The sequence below is a fragment of the Saccopteryx leptura genome, chromosome 5 (assembly GCF_036850995.1).
Source record: "Saccopteryx leptura isolate mSacLep1 chromosome 5, mSacLep1_pri_phased_curated, whole genome shotgun sequence".
Lineage (NCBI taxonomy): Eukaryota > Metazoa > Chordata > Mammalia > Chiroptera > Emballonuridae > Saccopteryx > Saccopteryx leptura.
In genome coordinates this window covers 39933246-39954576 of record NC_089507.1, presented here as the reverse complement: position 1 = coordinate 39954576, position 21331 = coordinate 39933246, and the positions used below count along the sequence as shown (strand labels likewise).

Here is a 21331-nt window from a genome sequence, read left to right as displayed (position 1 = left end):
TTTTTTCTTATTATTAAAATGCCTAAACAATGACAATATGTAATTTTTTAAATTATTTTTACCAAATAAATGTATTATAAATATTATATACCGTATTTCCCCATGTATAATACGATCCTATGTATAAGACACACCTTAACTTTGGGGCCCGAATTTTGAAAAAAAAGTATTACATAAAGTTATTAAACTCAAGTTTAATCATTATAAAACTCATACAACTCATCGCTGTCAAAACTCCCATCCATTAGCTTGTTCTCATCTGTGTCTGATGACGAATCACTATCTTCAACAATGAGCGCAAAAACAAGCGCGAAAAAGCAGGAAGTGCAAGTAAAATATATAAAATCACCGCTGTATGAGACGCACCCAGTTTATGGACCCCAAAGTTTTTGGTAAAAAGTGTCTTATACATGGGGAAATACGGTACATAACATATATGGTAGAGACTTATTTTGTATATTTCTACGCTGCTATATATCCTTTGGAACAAAATTTTGTTAATGAACATTTAGTAATTATCGTTCTTGTTGAGAACCATTCAAAATTGTTGAAAATTAGAACCTTTATTTTGTCATTTGAATTTGTACTCCACAGTGGTGCAGATCCTAAGCCTTACCATGTGTTACCCTAGCTCCAGGCTAGCTTCTGACTTTGTTTTCTGTATCGTCACCCAAAAATACTAATGCAGGAAATGAGATACAGAATGTCTGATCAGCTTAGGGTATTTTAAAGCAGCATTTAATTTTTTTCTGGTAACAAAAGTATTATTTGTTGGAGAAAATTTGGAAAGTACCAGAAAGCAAAAATAAATTTAAATTAATAAATTTTGCTTATAATTCTATACCACAACTAAGCATTTTACCTGCTATCTTAGAGATTATCATTTACATCTATATACTCATCAACATACTGAACCTTGTTTAGAGGTCACACTGTATAGAGGTTTGAAGGACAAGTTTTGGAGTCAGATTGTCTGTGTACTAATCCTGGCTATGCCACTGCTCTCTGTGACACTGGGCAAGTTATTTAATTTTGGTTTCTGTATTGTCCTCACCTGTAAAATGGAGATGGTAATCATATAACCTACTTCACAAGATTGTTGTGAAAGCTGAATAAGTTAGATCATTCAGTTCAATGCTTAGGGCGGTGCCTGGCATATTAGAAGTCACATGATATCATTTACTGCTGTTGCTCATCACCGTCATCATTGGTATGAGTAGAAGTAGCACTAATCTAGAAGCATTTAATGTGTTAGGTTGAATTCATCAATCTCTTCATTCTTTTGGGAAAAAGGATGTTTCATAAAGTTCATTAATCTTATGAATGGGGTAAATTTAAGTTGCTACCTTTTTATATTCACAGGGGTCAGGAGAGTGCTGGTATTGTCACCAGTGATGGGAATTCAGTACCAACATACAGAACACACAAGGTATATCTGAATGTAAAAAAAGTTGATATAAAGATAACAATAGCCAGATGTTAATTAGTATATGGGTTTGGGAGAAGGAAATTTGAATAAATTCTTTGCATATAGAAACTACTCTTTGTATGAACAATTTCTATTTTTCAAATTAGGATGCATTTCTTTCCCAGTGATAGTTTGCTGGTCTGACACAAACAAGTCATGTATTTAAATACATTAAAGCACCCTGGCGGAGTAGCTCAGTTGGTTAAGAGAGCTGTCCTGATAGGCCAAGCTTGCAGGTTCCATCCCCAGTCAGGGCACATACAAGAGTCAACCAATGAATACATAAAAATAAGTGGAACAACAAAACAGCGTTTCTCTCACTCTCTCTTCCTCTCTCTAAAATCAATAAAAATACATGCATACATACATACATATATACTTTAACATGCGTTGAATTTTTAAAATGCAAATAAGTTAGTTTATGTTTGACACTCATTATTGCTTAATACATCTGTCTCCAGTGTTTTAATGAAAAGTAGCTTGTAAAACAAGCACTGAATGGTTTTTTTTTACAATGGTTAGTTTATTATGTGAATTTCACCTCTAATTTTTTTTTAATGCTTTGCAGTTCTTACAATTTGATTAGTCTATTTTTTCTTTTAAGATTAGAATTCTAAAAATAGAAATAGGCAGGATCACAGGGAAGAGAAGACAGCTGTCAGATGGAAGGGGGATGAGGGGATGGATCAAAGAAGGTGAAGGGATCAGCCAAATGACATATACAGAACACAGAGATACAGATAACAGGACAGCAAGTCCCAGAGGGAAGGCGGGAGGAGGGTGGGAGGAGGAAGGGCAAAGGGGGTGAAATGGGAATGGGAAGAGACCGCATGAGGCACGGGGCGGGGGAGAGGGACACTTGAAGTCGTGTTAACACAATAAATTACATTTTTTAAAAAATTAGAATTCTGAAGCACAGAAATGAAGTGAGCTGCATTGTCTAATTTGGGAGTGCCTGAGCAGAGGCTCATAAAAGCCTCTATTCACTAGCCCACTAGTCTTTTTTTCTAAGATGAATTTTTACTTTATCTTTGCAAGGGAATGGGTCTTATAAATCATGTCTTTACTGAAGACAATTTGAAGAAATTATATACTTCAAATCTTGGAATTGGACACACGAGGTATGCCACTACAGGAAACTGTGAATTAGAAAACTGTCAGCCCTTTGTTGTTGAAACACTTCACGGGAAAATAGCGGTGGCACATAATGGCGAATTGGTCAATGCTGCTCGATTAAGGAAAAAGGTAAGATTTTGTGGTTTTTTTTGCTTTTTTATGATTGGGATAAATTAATTAAAAGTTATTGAGAACATTGGTAAAGGATATTTGCTAATTGTTGCCACCCGTTACCTGACTGCAAAGAACAACTACCAAAATTACCTGGAGTACTTGTTGTAATAATAGATTCTAAGATATCACACCCCGAGTCTGGGGTGGGGGTGCTGAGCCTGCATTTAGTATGTTCCTGAGATGGTTCTGATGTACTGCTGTAGAGACTTGGAAAAATGGATTGATGGTTGCTATTAGAAGCACAGAGAAATTAGGGTTTATGGACTCTTGCTATCACTTTAGCTTTGTCCCTATGTTAAAAACATAAGAAGAAACTGGAATATAAACTTACAGATAATAAATATAAGAAAAAAGTGATTTGGAATCAGCCTGAGAAAAGGGCAAAGAGATTTCTGTTGTTTTATTCATACCTCGGTTTTTTGAGCTTTCTGTGTTAATAGTGCCTGTCCCTTCATCCATCATTTCACACACACACCTTTTTAAACTACCTGGTATTGTTTTATTTCTGGTAGCTTTTTATTCATCCATTCTTGCCATTAATTAACGCTGTTTTTCAGTCCATTAGATTCCAATAACCTTGATTTGGTGACCTCAGAAATAACCTCCCATGGTATTTAATAATGTGATTACACAAACACATACTCCACTATCTCCTTAGCATTTCATATGGGATAAATAATTACAGAAATTGAGTGATGGTGAATTGGTGGGTGGGAAGTACCTAGAACCCACATTTCTGTACCACCTGTCCTATTTATATATTCAGTCTAGCTTAACTTATTTCCCAGAGCTTTGTCATTCCTGCCCTCGTAGGCCCTGGCCTTCTAAATAACAATATGTATGCTTTTCTGTCTCAAGATAAAAAAGTTTTTAATTTAGATAATCATAAAAGTATAGATATGAAATAAAATTAAAAAGCTCACCATTTAGAGATCATTATTGAAAGTTTAATCCAATACCTAGGTCGTTATTGCTAGACATAACTCCTTAATCCAGATGCTGGACTTCACCTCTACACATTCAGTTGCCTGTTGAAAGTGTTCTGTAGTGTCTGTTTAAACTGAGCCTCTGCGAGACAGCGGGGATACCCGTTTCCTGGTCAGTCTTTTGAACCTTAAGATCGTCATCGAGGGTACTCACTGATTTTGATATATCTTTTACACATCATTGTTCAATACAGTTGAATCCTTTCTTCCAGCCCATCGTTCATAATCAGCAAGGCAAGCATGGCTTGAGAACCCCCACTGTAGTGTGCCTGTTGTTAAGGGAATGTGTCTATTTGTCAGGCGTGTCAGGGGCAGAGGAAGTGAGAACCACATTCCCAAATCCTCATGCCTTCTCAGCCCTCCCCTCCCCCATTGCTGATCTACATTCCTTCAGATTTCATTTTCAGCAGTTTTTCTATACACTTCCTACAGCACTTTTTTTTCCTGCTTGTAAACCTTCAGAGACTTCCCATTGCGTCCATTAGTAGAGTGCAGGATTTTCATAACTGATCACACAGTGCGTTATTGGGCGAGGGGTGCAGTGGAGCTTACTCTCTAAAGATGACACTTTTCTGCCTTCTAAATAGCTTCTGCGCCATGGCATTGGTCTGTCAACAAGTTCCGATAGTGAAATGATAACCCAGTTACTGGCATATACCCCTCCTCAGGAACAAGATGATGCCCCAGACTGGGTAGCAAGGTAATTGTAAATTTAAGCTGCTTGCAGCACTGATAATGAGAAATTTGCCTAGCATGTGTTTATAAATGAAATTATTCATGCTATTATTTAATTCTAGGATTAAAAACTTAATGAAAGAAGCACCCACAGCATACTCCCTACTTATAATGCACAGAGATGTTATTTATGCAGTACGAGATCCTTATGGAAATCGTCCTCTCTGCATTGGTCGTCTTATTCCTGTGTCTGATATAAATGATAAAGGTAAGAACTTCATAAGGATTATAATTTCATAATGCTTTTCCAAGTCGTTATTCTGTTGGAACACCCTGAAATCGTTAGGTATATGGGCAGCTTATGAATGAGGAGGGGCTAGATGAAAAAGAAAAAATATGATAGTTATTGTTTAAAGTACATTTCCTTGGCCTGACCTGTGGTGGCGCAGTGGATAAAGCGTCGGCCTAGAACGCTCAGGTTGCCGGTTCAAAACCCTGGGCTTACCTGGTCAAGGCACATATGCGAGTTGATACTTCCTGCTCCTCCCACCTTCTCTCTCTCTGTCTCTCTCTCTGTCTCTCTTCTCTAAAATGAATAAATAAATTTAAAAATGTTTAAAAAGTTAAAAATTTTTTTTAAAGTACATTTCCTAGAGTATTTCTGAGGATGGGCCACTTTAAAACAATTTTTTTTCATTGATTTGAGAGAGAGGAAGGAAGAAAGAGAGAGAGAGAAGCATCAACTCTTTGTTTTACTTAGTTTCATTTAGTTGTGAGCTCACTGGCTGCTTCTCATATGGGCCAAGTGGAGGTCAAACCCATGACCTTGGTACACTAGACGATACTCTACCCAATGAGCTACCTGGCCAGGGCTGGATGAACCACGGTTAATATAAATATATTTAACAGAATTCCTATTTTTCATGTTTGAATCACCTATTCGTATCCTTTGCTCAGCTTTTTCATTTGTGTAGTATGATTTCTATGGTTTTCTTTTTGATTTATCAGATGTCTTGTTTGGGCCATGAAGTCATAATGTTCAAAGGAAACTTGGGATTATTAATTTTTATCTTTGGCTCAAGTCAAATGAAGAGCCATGTGTTCTTAAAGTCATAAAAATGGATAGTCTGTAGGGTTTTTTTTTTATCATTTATTTATTTGGTGTTTAATTGTCTTGGAATAGGTAGCCTCTTTAAAAATTTCTTGAATCCATTAATTGAACTGCCTTGTGATTTACAGAGAAAAAATCGGTAGAGACGGAAGGATGGGTGGTGTCTTCAGAATCTTGTAGCTTTTTGTCTATTGGTGCAAGGTAAGTTTTATCTTACTCAGTATAGCACATTTTTCCACATCAGTAAAAATCTTTAACAAAGTTTTACATAAAAATGATGTCTCCTAGAAGACAGATTTATAAATGCAGGAGGTTTTTGTACATGGTACTCAGCAGTTACACTGACTTTAACATTAATGTTTTACTTATTTGTTTGCTTGTTTATTTAGTATTTTTTTGAAGTAAGAAGCAAGGGCGGGGGGGGCATAGAAACAGACTCCCACATGCGCCTGCCCAGAATCCACCCAGCATGCCCACTAGAGGGTGATGTTCTGCCCATCTGGGGCATTGCTCCGTTGTAACTGGAGCCATTCTAGTGCCTGAGATGGAGGCCATGGAGCAGTCCTCAGCACCTGAGCCAACTTTGCTTCAGTGGAGCCTTGGCTGTGGGAGGGAAGAGAGAGACAGAGAGAAAAGAGAGGGGGAAGGGTGGAGAAGCAGATGGGCACTTCTCCTGTGTGCCCAGGCTGGGAATTGAACCCCACACAACCACACGCCAGGCGGACGCTCTACCGCTGAACCAACTGGTTAACCACTGAGCCATCCAGCCAGGGCTTAACTTTAATGTTTTAGAAATACCTTCTCATTCTGAAACTGGCATCTGGCTTTCAAAATACCATGATATTTCTTCTAGAAAGAAGAATTCTCCTTAACAAGGAATAGTTATGATCAAAAAAATGTAAGTTAGGATAAAAATGTTCTCTTTACACTTTATTCTTTTAAAATCAATAAAACTTAGGGCTTTTTCTCTTGAATTCTAAGTTAGTATTTAGGAGTAACAGATTTTTTAGCCTTTATTCTTTCAAAAAATCAATAAAACTTAGGGTATTTTCTCTTTTTTAATTCTAAGTTAGAATTTAGGGGTAACAGGTTTACAGAAGTGACTTATTTTTTAAAGCCATCTGTAGGCTTTATATTAAATTGAACCATTTTTCCTTTATAAGGGAAGGGTCTCTGTTTATACTTTAAAATAGGTATTATTGTTAGCCTTAAGTATTGCTTTACTTAAGGTTTTCTTTCTTTAACATTGTTTTCTAAGATACTACCGTGAAGTTTTGCCTGGAGAAATTGTGGAAATTTCCAGACATAATGTCCAAACTCTTGATATTATACCAAGGTCTGAAGGAAACCCAATGGCTTTTTGTATCTTTGAATATGTTTATTTTGCAAGACCAGATAGTATATTTGAAGGTAACTAAAATATCTTTTTTAACATAAATCTGTTATTTACCTCATTGTGCAAAGGCATACGTGGTTCTTTGAAGGCACACAGTTGTGCACTATGGATATGGCACTGAGCCTGCAGCTCATGAGATTTCTTCCTTTCATCTGACTCTTGGATGTTGTTTTCCTATTGGGAGTAAGGATTATGATTTTTTAGATATGTATTAAGGTCAATTTTTAAAAAATGGCGAATTCCCCATTTTATGTGTTTCCAATTTAGTGTTTTTTGTATGTCTTGCTTTTCTTCTAGTACTCTGTAGAATTCTAACAAGCTGTTTTCTTAGAATATGATATTATGCTATGTTATATTATACTGCGTAAAAATAATCGACTTCCTTTTTCAAACATTCCAGACCAAATGGTTTACACGGTACGATACCGGTGTGGCCAGCAGCTGGCGCTGGAAGCCCCTGTGGAGGCAGATTTGGTTAGCACTGTTCCCGAATCCGCTACCCCTGCTGCTCTCGGCTATGCTGCAAAGGTATTTTCTCTTCACTGGCACTCAGGGAATGGTTCTTCCAGCAGTAGAACCATTCACTGAGTGTTAATCCTGTGTATAAAGAGAGACTCATTAATACTTCAAGTAAAAAGTAAATGTTGGTTCCTTTACAAGAGTTGCTTATTTTTCAACTTTCTTATTCCATGGCACTATTTTAGTGGAGTCCACAATGGGTTCACCTGAACACTGGGGGAGTGATCTTCATTTTAAAAAAGATAACATCATGTAGACATCAGTAGTATTTACTTATTATTGAAACCTACTTCTTTTTTTAAAAAAAAAGACTTTATTTATTCATTTTAGAGAGGGGGGAGAGAGAGAGAGAGTAGAGGGGGAGGAGCAGGAAGCTCCCATATGTGCCTTGACCAGGCAAGCTCAGGTTTCAAACCAGCGATTTCAGTCAGTGTTCCAGGCCAATGCTTTACCCACTGCACTGCCACAGGTCAGGCAAAATCTACCTCTCTAAGTGTCCTACGAGCCAGTGGTGTATTTGTTCCTTTTTGAGCATAGGTATAATAAAACCATTTATGTTTATTTTATATAATGGTCTTAGTACTATGCTTACTTTGACTTTTCATAATGAGGTAGACTATAAAACTACTATATAGTGGTCCTGGGATATAATACTCAACATTCACTGTGTTGGAAAGTTGAGTTTGTTAACTTTTAAAAGAAATAATGTCCACATATTTGAGAGAAGTATTATCTTTGAAAGATGGATGAATCAACACTTATACTGCAAAAGTACTATATTTCCTTAGCCTACTGGTTTTAATTTCTTTCTGATAATTTTAAAAATATGATAGTTTTTCTGATAGATTTATTCTTTGTCACATCTTCACATGCTTAGTGTTCTCTTCCAAGATAGACAAATAATAACATTTAAGAGAGAAGCATTACAAATTCTAGCAAAATTAATTAGTTTTCCCACCAAATACATTATTACAGTGATTTTTCTTTTTCTTTTTTTTTTTTAAAGGAAAGTTTATCTTATTTTATTTTTTTCTTATTTTTTTTTAAGTTTTTATTTATTAATTTTTAGAGAGAGGAGAAAGAGAGAAGGGAGAGTAGGTGTTTCTCCCATGTGCCTTGACCAGGCAAGCCCAGGGCCTTGAACCGGCGACCTCACTGTTCCAGGTCGCCGCTTTATCCACTGCGCCACCACAGGTCAGGCTACAGTGATTTTTCTTTTTGCCTCTCCCCCTACAGTTTAAATAAGGAAGGAAAATTGTAATCTCATAATGCAGAGTTCAGAATAGCAACCACATTTAAAATTTTTACATACACATGGGGAATGACCTAGAGGCAATAGAAACCTGAAGTTCTCTGTATATTGCTGCTCACTAGCCTTTTCTTTCTTCTCTCTCAGTGTGGGCTTCCATATGTGGAGGTGCTATGTAAAAATCGGTATGTAGGAAGAACCTTCATTCAGCCAAACATGAGGTTAAGACAACTTGGTGTTGCAAAAAAATTTGGAGTATTGTCGGACAACTTTAAAGGCAAAAGAATTGTTCTTATAGATGATTCGATTGTGAGAGGCAATACCATCTCACCCATAATCAAATTGCTAAAAGAATCTGGTGCAAAAGAGGTAAGTAATATTAAAACAAATCCTAAAACACCAATAATTAACAATATGATACTGGCATAAAAATTGCAATTCATAACAGTGAATGAAAATGCATAGTTCAATATAATAAGTTGATATTTTTCAAATTAAGTGTGTTTAAATCCTTGACCTGTAATGCTGAGGTGGGTTCAAAACCCTGGGCTTGCTGGGTCAAGGCACATATAACAGCAATCAGTGAACAACTAAAGTGAAGTAACTATGAGTTGATATTTCTCACTCCTCTGTCAATAAAATCAATAAATAAAATATTTTTTAAAATACCTGTAGCAATGTGGAAAACATATAATAACCACTCTTTAACTTTTTTATTCCATGGCACCATTTTAGTGGAGTCCACAATGGGTTCACCTGAACACTGGGGGAGTGATCTTCATTTTTAAAAAGATATCATGTAGACAACAGTAGTATTTACTTACTTTTGAAACCTACTTCTTTAAGTATCCTACGAGCCAGTGGTGTATTTGTTCCTTTTGGAGCATAGGTATAATAAAATCATTTATGTTTATTTTATATAATGGTCTTAGTACTTTGCTTACTTTCACTTTTCATAATGAGGTAGACTTTAAAACTACTATATAGTGGTCCTGGGATATAATACTCAACATTCACTGTGTTGGAAAGTTGAGTTTTTTAACTAAATTACTAAATTAATTTAGTAATTAATTTTAGTTTGTTACTAAATTAGTCCTTAATAGATTAAAAAGCTCAATATAAAAGCTTAAAAGTTTAAGAATTTAATTTAAAAAGTAATAAAAGCCACAAGCAAGATAGTTTAAAATTTTTTAAACTACTTTTTTGTTGTTGTTTTCTGTTTTTGTTTTTTTATTTTTCTGAAGTTGGAAACGGGGATGCAGTCAGACTCCCACATGCACCCGACCGGGATCCACCCGGCATGCCCAGCAGGGGGTGATGCTCTGCCCATCTGGGGCGTTGCTCTGTTGCTCATTCTAGTGCCTGAGGCAGAGGCCACAGAGCCATCCCCAGCGCCCGGGGCCAACTTTGCTCCAATGGAGCCTTGGCTGCAGGAGGGGAAGAGAGAGACAGAGAGGAAGGAGAGGGAGAGGGGTGGAGAAGCAGATGGGCGCCTCTCCTGTGTGCCCTGGCCGGGAATCGAACCCGGGCCCCCCGCACGCCAGGCTGACGCTCTACCACTGAGCCAACCAGCCAGGGCCTAAACTACTTTTTAAAAAAATTAATTTTAATTACTTTTTTTTAATGTGGAACCAATCCTAGTGTAATAAATTTGACACACTAGGTTATATTATTAAATCTCGAAGCTTCTTATAACTCTAAATATTTCAGTAATTCAAATTACAGAAATGAGGTATCATTTACAATTAATATTTGAACAGATTTAAAAATAAAATCTATTGTAGGAAAAAGTGGTATGGAAAGTAGTATTACAGTATGTTTAGAAAACTTCAAAGATAATTACGATTTTTTATTCTTTATGACTGTGATGATGACAAACTTGGGAGTCTATGAAAGTTATGTAATAAAAACAAAGAGGTATAAGGTAAATTCAACATCTGTTATAGCAGTAAAAAAAATAGACTAAAACAAAAGAACTAGAAATGGCATGTCTCTGCCAGTAGGAAATAGTTTAGTAAATTGATTAAATCGGTATGATGAAATATGATGCAACCATTAAAACCTGTAATGAAGACTGCATAGCATGGGAAAATCTTTGCTATTACCAGAAAGGTAAAAATTTAATGCGGACACTATGACAGCCATGTAAATGTGCCAGACAAAAGGCAGAAAATAATAATAGACATAGTAATAGAAAAAAATAGCTCTTTGTAGTAGGAAGATTTTTGTTATATCCTGATAGTTGGTTATTTTTCTTTTTAAAAAGGTATAATAAGGCCCTGGCCAGGATTCAGTGGTAGAGCACTGGCCAGTGTGTGGATGTCCTAGGTTCGAATCCCAGAGCACACAGGAGAAGCAACCATCTGCTTTTCCACCTCTCTCCTTCCATATTCTCTCCCTCTTTTTATTTCCTTCCTGCAGACATGTTTCGATTGATTCAAGTGAGTTGGCCCCACACTGAGGATGGCTCAGTAGAGCTTCCATTTCAGGCACTAAAAATAGCTCATTTGCTGAGCAATGGCCCTAGGTGGACAGCACAGTACTCAGTAGGGTGCTTTCCAGGTGGATCCCAGTTGGGGCGCTTGTGGGAGTCTCCCCTCTTCTCACTTAAAAATAAAATAAGAGGTAGGCAAAAAAGACATTTAAGTGTTACAAGAGAAAATGAAGTTGGCCCTAGGAAAATAAAATCATTAAATGAGGAGAAATAGTAGAACAGAAAAAAGGAAATGTCCTTGTTAATAGGTGACAGAAGGAATCAATGAGCAGCTCTATAAAAGGAATCCTCCTTTACAAGTGACTGACATTTTGAAATTCTTATCCAGGACACTTTAGAATTTAGGACAGGGCTGTTCAGTTAGGATTCTTTGGTAATGAATGAATTCTAAAAGTTCTGACTGAACTTTGCAGTTCTGTATGTATACCACATGATTTTCCTGGATTCTTCGTCTGTTCAATGAAAGAAATTTTGTTGTTTGCTTTATTTCCCATATGTTATTAAATATTTCTTTAAAACGATTTTATGTTGCACTTGTCAGTGACAGAATTGATGTGTAATTATTCTTACAATGAATGTCAAAATAATTAATGTGTGAAATGATTTCTTACCAAGGTACACATTCGAGTAGCTTCTCCACCAATTAGATATCCATGCTTCATGGGAATAAACATACCAACCAAAGAAGAGCTTATTGCCAATAAACCAGAATTTGAGCATCTTGCTGAATATCTAGGTAGGTGTTAAAGTTTCTATAAACTTTCTATTTATTTATTAACAGAAAATCCAGTACTTATCAATCTTTACACTTTTAATTTAAAAACTGCTCAGTGTTTGTTGAAAGTAGATTTGTGTCCATTGAGCAGTGTTGAACACTATTCTGAGTAGTGAGGGTGCCGGCTGTGCCTACACAGCAGAGGAAGCGTGACGTTGGAGCGCTCCGTCAAGGTGAGATCAGAGGAAAGTAGTGAGGGTGCCGGCTGTGCCTACACAGCAGAGGAAGCGCGACGTTGGAGCGCTCCGTCAAGGTGAGATCAGAGGAAAGTAGTGAGGATGCCGGCTGTGCCTACACAGCAGAGGAAGCGCGATGTTGGAGCGCTCCATCAAGGTGAGATCAGAGGAAAGTAGTGAGGGTGCCGGCTGTGCCTACACAGCAGAGGAAGCGCGATGTTGGAGCGCTCCGTCAAGGTGAGATCAGAGGAAAGTAGTGAGGGTGCCGGCTGTGCCTACACACCATAGGAAGCGCGATGTTGGAGCGCTCCACCAAGGTGAGATCAGAGGAAAGTAGTGAGGGTGCCGGCTGTGCCTACACCCCAGAGGAAGCGCGATGTTGGAGCGCTCCATCAAGGTGAGATCAGAGGAAAGTAGTGAGGGTGCCGGCTGTGCCTACACCCCAGAGGAAGCGCGATGTTGGAGCGCTCCACCAAGGTGAGATCAGAGGAAAGTAGTGAGGGTGCCGGCTGTGCCTACACAGCAGAGGAAGCGCGATGTTGGAGCGCTCCACCAAGGTGAGATCAGAGGAAAGGGATGAGAGGCTTTCCAGGTAGAAGAAACTGCGTGCATATCACTGAAAACCTCCTAAAGGTCAGGTCACAGGAAAAACAAATTATTTCACCACAGATTCTAGGAGAAAAATTTAGATGTGAATACAAATAGAGCTCATGTAGGTTTATCTTTAATAATGAGGTCAGGAGACTTGGAGATCTAGGTTATCCTGGAGAAGACATTTATTTGCCTTTTAAATTCAATTGAGGTACAAGCTATTTAGATAGTGCACAGATGTTCAGCCAGTGTGCCTTGGTACCTCTACACTTGTTTATAGCAGGTGTTTCTTTTGACTGATCATGCATATGCCTTACCAGTTAAATATTTTGAACATCACCCAATTGACAGCTTATTGTGAGTATTCACCCTGCTAGAAACATATCTATATTGTCATAATAACTCTGATCTATATTATCACAAAAACACTATAGTTAGGTGGTGTTTACCTTACCTTAAAGAAGAAAAAACAGACTTAGAAAAAGTAAGTTACCTTGAATATAAATTTGAACCCAGATTATCTTAACTTCAAAAATCTATTTTCTTAATCATGAAAATTACTCCTGAATCCTTGTGAGTACATACTAGATTTGAAGCCTCCACTACTGTTTTAAATTGTTATACCCTTAAATTCTGATTTAAAATTAAAAAAAATAATAAGGCTCAAGTTTTATTGATTTTTTTTCACCTTCTCCTACACACACACACACACACACACACACACACACACACAATTTTTAAAGAGAGGCTAAAGGAGAAATTTTATGCTTTTTTAAGTTTTTCTGTTTGTAACTTCTCTGGACATAGTTCTTCCTTTCCAAAAGAATTCTCACATCCTTTTTCTCGTTCCCTCTTTCCCCCTATAGGAGCAAACAGTGTTGTGTATCTGTCAGTAGAAGGACTGGTTTCATCTGTACAAGAAGGGATGACATTTAAAAAACAGAAAGTGAAAAGGCAAGATATTCTGATTCAAGAAAATGGGAATGGTCTGGAATGCTTTGGAAAGGACGGTCACTGTACAGCTTGTCTCACTGGAAGATACCCTGTGGAATTGGATTGGTAGCTAGTAGGAGTAGTGTGCTGTTTCAAGGTATAAAGCTGGGGAAGAAGTTACAGTGGTTACACCATACCCATTTAGTGTTTACTCAGTTGGTACAGTGTGAGTGCCACATGGTTATGTTTACCTTTGTAAGTTTTGATTTTTTTTTTCTGAAAAAAGGTACCAAAGTACTATGCTTTCTTTAATAAACCTAGATATATATTTATCTAGGAATTGGATGATCCTTTCAGTTTTATTTAGTAGTTTAGTACTTTGAGGCTATCAATTAAGAGATTATAGGGGATTGCCAGATACTATACCTTACCACAAATTCTTATAGAATTTTGTGGAATGTTTTTTGAGAATTAATGAAATTCAGTTATGGAATATTTTCATAATTGAAACTTGCTAGTTGCATATAATACATACAACAATGTTGGTATTCTGTTTTACAAAAGTATCAGCTAGCCTTTTGCACCCGCTCAGAGAAGGCAGGTGGTTAGTGGCATTTGCCAGGTCCATGCTTTAAAGAGTTTGCAAGCAGTTAGACTGAAATGGTGCGATACAAACAGGACAGAATTTCATGCACATTTTGAATCCATTATACCCCAAAGGTGTCAAATCTCTAGAGTACTGATTGTAGTTAGGATCTTGGCTTCCCTGTTTAACTTTAAACAAATCTTTTTTGGGGGTTTTTAAATGCTTTATTTTTGTACCTCACTTTTCCCCACCTCTGCAGTGGGGTACTTACATCTCTAAATTAAATAATGAATGGGAATGTGATGTGTCATACTGTTGGTGGTTAGAGCCATCATCTTACACCTCTGTTTTAAGATAGTGCATGATTATTACCTGTTGAAATGTTGGCTATTAGTCTGCAATTGAGATTTCATTATGATGAAGGGAGATATAACAGTTTAGCAGTGCTTTGCCACCTGCCTTTGAGACACCCTAAGAACGATGTAAAAATATGTCTATGGAAAAAGTATTCCTGCATTTGAATAGAAAGTGTGACCCATCCTATCTAGTCTCCTGATCATATAAAGCCCAGTAATTAACCTAGTGCATTTGAAGAAAAAAATAAATTTTTAGATTCTAATAAACCTTTAATTCTTACTTGATCACTTGCAAGCATACATACATCTGTCTGTATATACACATGTATATCACTGCAATTAAATGATCAAGAAGAAAAAATGTAGGGACCAATTTTATTTTTATTTTTTTTACAGAGTCAGAGAGAGGGATAGATAGGAACAGACAGACAGACAGGAACGGAGAGAGATGAGAAGCATCAATCATCAGTTTCTCGTTGCGACACCTTAGTTGTTCATTGATTGCTCTCTCATATGTGCCTTGACTGTGGGGCTACAGCCAACCGAATATCCCATTGCTCAAGCCAGCAACCTTGGGCTCAAGTTGGTGAGCCTTTCTCAAACCAGATGAGCCCGCCTCAAGCTGGCGACCTCGGGGTCTCGAACCTGGGTCCTCCGCATCTCACTCTGACGCTCTATCCACTGAGCCACCGCCTGGTCAGGCGGGACTGATTTTATTAAAGGATCAAGGAGACAACTATTTTTTGGAATTAGCATACCCATTTAATTCCAATCAACATCACTTTCTACTTAGGTTTAGTGGAACTAACAGATTTGATTTTTTTGGAAGCATTTTTCTTATAACATCTGAGATTTAAAATTTTAAGACAACTTGCCCCCAATTCCTGTTTTTGTAAAATTTTTAAAACATAAAAGTGTTTGTCTCTGTGATATTGTTACCATAATTTGATGTATATAGTTTCCAAATCGATTTGGAAATTTAGTATAATATTTATTAATAACTGAAATCTTTTGTCTTCTTTGGTATATAGTTTCACATGTTATATTATGATAGGCCAAGATAATATCCTGACGACTCTTTAAGCCCAAGTGCATCCAGACAGCAGTGGGTCAGGTAACCCTATGGCAGTGACACAAGCAAACTGGCATTTAAATAAAGCCCTGGGACCACTGAGTATATAGCCTCTTGTCTTAAATGTATTTCTCATAGTGGTGTAAAGGAGGTAAGACTTATGGGTCAGTTTTGTACAGCCTTACTTACATTTGATTTTTAAAAACAAGAGACTCAGGGAACATACTAAACCAAAATCTCTTATTTGACTTTTGTGTTTTCCATAGTTTTTGTTTTTTGATTTTGTTTTATTGAAATGTTTTTATAATGGAATAACATACTGTGACAGTTTGGTAGTTCTTCACATTTCTTAATGTTTTTCCATCATGGCCTTTTATTTCATAAGTTTCTGAAGTCTGAATTTCAGCTTTTTACCAATTTAATTTGAATGTTTGACTGCTTTAAATTTATACAAGTAGAGTATTGTAAACTTGAGATGAAAAATGTGTTTTCACAGGATCTATATTGTTGTGAACTAAACTAAGCATACTTTTTTGTGACTTTATTGTGATGTGTCAGTGAGAAATATATGTAATTAAGTATGTTTAAATGTGTGTGTGCTTTTTAAAAAAATGGTGATGTTTAGTGCATTATGGTGAACAGCACAGTGAGTCATGTCCCATCCATACCTGGCACCAGCTAGTCAGATCTTATTTCTCTAATCCAGGCCTTTCAATAAGTAGGCTGTCTCTTATGAATCGGGGAAAATGGCTGACTGAGTAGGAAGGACAAATAAAGTAATTAAAGTGCAGTGCTAAGCAAGCACTATGATAGTGGCCAGTTCTATGGAAACACTAGTGGGAATAGGGAGAGTGTCTCAGAAGAGGTGTGTGTGTGTGCATGCACAATGGGGAAGCTTTTTAATTCAAATTTAAGTTGGTAAATGAATAAACTGTGGTATATCCAGACAATGGAATATTTATTCAGTTCTTAAAAGAACTGAACTATCAAGCCATGAAAAGACATGGAGGAAATTTAAATGCATGTTCCTAAATGAAAGAAGGCAATTTGAGAAGGCTACAATACTGTATGATTCCAACTATATGATATTCTAAAAAGGCAGAACTATGGAGACAATAAAAGACCAGTGATCACCAGGAGCTAGGGGAGAGAAGTGGGGATGAACAGGCAGAGCACAGAATATTTAGGACAGTGGAACTATAGTTGAACTTTGGGTTTGAACAGGTTCACTCATACTGTTTGTTTTTTTCCAATAAATACAAGTATTCTATTCTCTCAACTTTTTTTCCTCTAGCTTATTTTATTGTAAGAATACAGTATGTAATACATGTAACATACAAAATGTTATTAATCAACTATTTATGTTATTGGTAAGGCTTCTTTCAGGTCAACAGTAGACTGTTGGTAGTTAAGTTTTGTGGGAGTCCAAAGTTAATGCAGGTTTCCAACTGTGTAGAGGGTTGGCGCCCCTAACCCCCATGTTGTTCAAAGGTCAGCTGTACTTTGTATGATACTATAATGTCATTATATATTTGTACAAACACATAGACTCTACAACACCGAGAGTGAACCCTAATGTAAACCAGACTTTGGGTGATAATGGTGTGTCAACTTAGGTTCAACAATGTACCACTCTAGTGGGGGATGTTGACAATGGAGGAAGCTCTTCATATGAGGTAGCACAGGGTACATGAGAACTCGGTACCTTCCATTCAGTTTTGCTGTGAACCTAAAAGTACTCTAAAAAATAGTCTATTGTAAAATGAACTTTCCAGGGTCCCTAAAAAGTAAAGAAAAAGAATCAAAATATTTATATTATATGCATATACTTGAGAAGTTAGAAAAGAAAGAGGTCGCTGGCCTCTCCTGTCTTCTTCAGTGCATCCACATTTAAATATTTTTCTGTTTTAATCTATAAGTTTCAAGTAATTAACATACTATTTCTTTTTCTTTTTTAAAAAACTTATTTATTGATTTTACAGAGAGGGGATGGGACAGAGAGGGAGACAGGAACATCAACCTGTTCCTGTATGTGCCCTGACCAGGGATCCAGCAGCAAACTCCAAGCTTGGGGGATGATGCTCTAACCCACTGAACTATCTGGCCAGGGCTTACCTCATATTATTTTTTACTGTAGCAATTTTAGACATCTCTTTCTCCTGCTCTGGAATTTAGCAAAGAATGCTTTAACACATAGGCTTAACCATTCAATCATTTTAATGTTATTGCCCCTGAAAATCTTGTCCTAGAGCCTCACTTGAATCTCTAATGCCTTTTTGCTCTGGATTTCAAATACAGGCATACGTTGGAGATTTGCAGCTTTGGTTCCAGACCACCACAATAAAGCGAGTCTCTAAAGTGAATGATAATCTTTTTTGCTGGTGGAGGGTCTTTCCTTTAATTAGCAAAGACCAGAATAGCTGTGAGGTGCAGTCAAGTGAAGCACAATAAAATGACATGTGCCTGTACAGTCTAGTCAACTCTAAAGAGAATTGGCTTCCTGTTTCTTGAAGAGGTCAGAATGAAAATCCAGGCCTTTAGAAAAAGCTGCATGATCCTTAGGAAGACATTTTAGAGTAAGCTGCGTATGCAATGTAAATTTATGTTTTTGTGTGCAGAAATTCTCTTTAGTGACTAAGAAGTTGTTGGATGGCAAGAGCTAATGCTTTTAACCTTTTGGAAAATAACAGTATTTACCGTAATACTAAATTCCCTACACTGTGACAAAATGCAAAATGACTGTACAGAGGAGACCCACACGGGCCCTTGTTCTCTTCCTCAGTCACTGAATTTGCTTCATTGAAATTACTTCTTTTCATTTTTGACATATTGATGGATATGTTGGATGTGATGGTTAATTTTACATGTCAACTTAACTTGTTTGTGGCACCCAGTTGTTTGTTTAGATACCAACCTAACTGTTGTGAAGGTACTTTTTGGATGTGATTAATTTAAATCAGTACACTTTGAATAAACCAGATTATCCTTCATAATGTGGGTGGGTCTTATCCAGTCAGTTGAAGGCCTTAAGGACACAGGTGGAAGTTTCCTGAAGAAGACAGAATTCTCAAAATTGCAACATAGAAACCCTGCCAGTTTCCAATCTACTGGCCTATCCTACAGATTTCAGACTTGCCAGCCATCACAATACCACAATTGTGTAAGCCAGCATCTTTTTTTTTTTTTTTTTTTTACAGAGACAGAGAGAGGGAGAGAGGGATAGACAGGGACAGACAGACAGGAATGGAGAGATGAGAAGCATCAATCATTAGTTTTTCATTGCGCATTACAACACCTTAATTGTTCATTGATTGCTTTCTCATATGTGCCTTGACCGTGGGCCTTCAGCAGACTGAGTAACCCCTTGCTGGAGCCAGCGACCTTGAGTCCAAGCTAGTGAATTTTTGCTCAAACCAGATGAGCCCGTGCTCAAGCTGGTGACCTCAGGGTCTCGAACCTGGGTCTTCCGCATCCCAGTCCAACGCTCTATCCACTGCGCCACCGCCCGGTCAGGCTAAGCCAGCATCTTAAAATATCTATCTATCTATCTATCTATCTATGTGTGTGTGTGTGTGTGTATTCTATTGTTATATTCTATTGTTTCTGTTTCTAGGCTCACTCTTAAAAACAACATGACCTCCCTCACCCTCCACTCTTTTCATTAGGCACCCACAGACTTTCTCTCTGCCTTCAACTGGGCAGCTGAGTATTATTAGAGTAAATCATACAGCACACCAACACACCATTATCCCAATTGTGTATGTGCTACAATGCATATAACAGATCTAATCTTGTCTTGGGGTAGTGTGATATTGTAATTTATAATAAGAAATATATATTTGGTATTTGTCCCATTTCTGACACAGAAATCCTAAACTTGGGGTTTCTTTTTATTTATTTATTTATTTTTTTAATTTTTTTTTACAGAGACAGAAAGAGTCAGAGAGAGGGATAGATAGAGACAGGCAGATAGGAATGGAGAGAGATGAGAAGCATCAATCACCAGTTTTTCGTTGCGACACCTTAGCTGTTCATTGATTGCTCCCTCACATATGCCTTGACCGTGGGCCCTCAGCAGACCAAGTAACTCCTTGCTCAAGCCAGCAACCCTGAGTCTAAGCTGGTGAGCTCTGCTCAAACCAGATGATCCCACTCTCAAGCTGGTGACCTCGGAGTCTTGAACCTGGGTCCTCTGCATCCCAGTCCGACGCTCCATCCACTGCGCCACTGCCTGGTCAGGCAAACTTGGGATTTCTTAAATTATAGCAAACCCCTTTCAACTGCACCTGAGTTTATGTCAATGAAGTGACTTGGAAAACACGTAAGCATTGGGGCTGATTGCCATTGGAACTAATTGTATGATCAGAAGGTAGGAACTTTCAGTCCCCTAGTGCCTTAACCTCCAGAGAGAGGAGCAGGGCTTGCGCTAACGGCCAGAGATTTAATTAATTACTGTATTTCCTAATATATAAGATGTAATCCCCCCCGAAAAATTTTGGGTCTAAAAACTGGGTGCGTCTTATACAGTGGTTGAGGTTTTTATTTGCATTTACCACTTTTTTGCACTTGTTTGCCCTCATTGAAGACAGTGATTTGTCATCAGACACAGATGAGGACAAGCTAATGGATGGGAGTTTTCACAGTGATGAGGGGTTGTATGAATTTTATGATGAATAAAACGAGTTCAATAACTCTAATAACATTTTTATTTTTTTCAAATTTCAAGGACCTAAAGTAAGGTGCATCTTAAACATGGGGAAATATGGTATTCTTATGTGAGGAAGCCTCCATAAAAACCCAGGACAGGGTTTGGAGAACTTCCAGGCTGGTGACGAGGAAATTCAGGGAGAATGGTTCACTGAACACGGAAATTCTGTGCCCCCTTCCCACATACCTTGCCCTAAAGAGCTCTTCCACCTGGCTGTTCCTGAGTTAATTGTTTGGTGGTATAGGGGGAAAGAAACCCCACACATTGAAAGTGAGATCAAGGATTTTCAAAAAAAAAAATTTTTATTTTTGAAAGTAACATTGATAACTGAGATTAATAGGGAATCAGATGAAGAGAAGCAGCAAAATTAGAATATACCAGGGGCTGGCCGGATAGCTCAGTTGTTTAGAGCATCATCATGATATGCCAGGTTGCAGGCCTGATGCCCAGTCAGGGCACATACAAGCATCAACCAATGAATGCATAAATAAATGTACCAGCAAATCAACAGCTCTTTGTCCCTCCTTCCCTCCCTCCCTCCCTTCCCTTTTTTCTCTAAAATCAATTTGAAAAAGAATGTACCAATAAATGTGCAAATGATGAGCAAGGTACTGCATAGGTATTTGATACTTCCCAGAAACTGGAAAACTATTGGAGATGAATGAAAAAAGAGTTGGGGAAATAGATTCATAAAACCTGAATCCCTGCTTTCAAGGTACTTTAAAGTCAAACTTGGAAATAATGTGCTGTTACAGATTCTATGAGAAGTGTAAGTTACCATTTGGGAAGGTTAATAAGCTATCCTGTTACTGCTTTGTGACAGTAGTCATGAAATTCCTGGAGCAAAAACATAGAACTTGATTACTTATGGTAAAAGAATTAGCGAGGAGTTCATGTTTGCATCAGTTCCCCATGCTTCCCAATTCCCACTGGGGTGAGGGAGTCT

At 37.6% G+C, this 21331-nt stretch overlaps 2 protein-coding genes across 8 annotated transcripts in view; both read left to right on the top strand.

Moving 5' to 3' along the window:
* The window catches only part of PPAT (phosphoribosyl pyrophosphate amidotransferase), a 39590-nt gene extending 25146 nt beyond the window's left edge, over positions 1-14444 (top strand). For all 5 annotated transcript variants that reach the window (XM_066385576.1, XM_066385574.1, XM_066385575.1 and 2 more), the window contains 10 exons: positions 1363-1429; positions 2507-2713; positions 4332-4444; positions 4542-4687; positions 5659-5731; positions 6789-6940; positions 7327-7454; positions 8842-9063; positions 11804-11924; positions 13597-14444. In XM_066385576.1, the coding sequence (XP_066241673.1) occupies positions 1363-1429; positions 2507-2713; positions 4332-4444; positions 4542-4687; positions 5659-5731; positions 6789-6940; positions 7327-7454; positions 8842-9063; positions 11804-11924; positions 13597-13793 (1426 nt within the window). In that variant the 3' untranslated portion in view covers positions 13794-14444. The remainder of the gene's footprint in view (positions 1-1362; positions 1430-2506; positions 2714-4331; positions 4445-4541; positions 4688-5658; positions 5732-6788; positions 6941-7326; positions 7455-8841; positions 9064-11803; positions 11925-13596) is intronic.
* AASDH (aminoadipate-semialdehyde dehydrogenase) overlaps positions 1-21331 on the top strand; it is a 178359-nt gene that overhangs the window by 118340 nt on the left and 38688 nt on the right. Inside the window, exon 1 of one of the 3 annotated variants that reach the window (XM_066385560.1) lies at positions 13696-13820. The exons of 1 other annotated variant lie outside the window; for it this stretch is intronic. The gene's annotated coding sequence lies outside the window, so the exon portion shown is untranslated. Of the gene's footprint in view, positions 1-13695; positions 13821-19051; positions 19074-21331 lie in introns of those variants that run through there. One more of the 3 variants, XM_066385559.1, reaches the window with a different exon arrangement.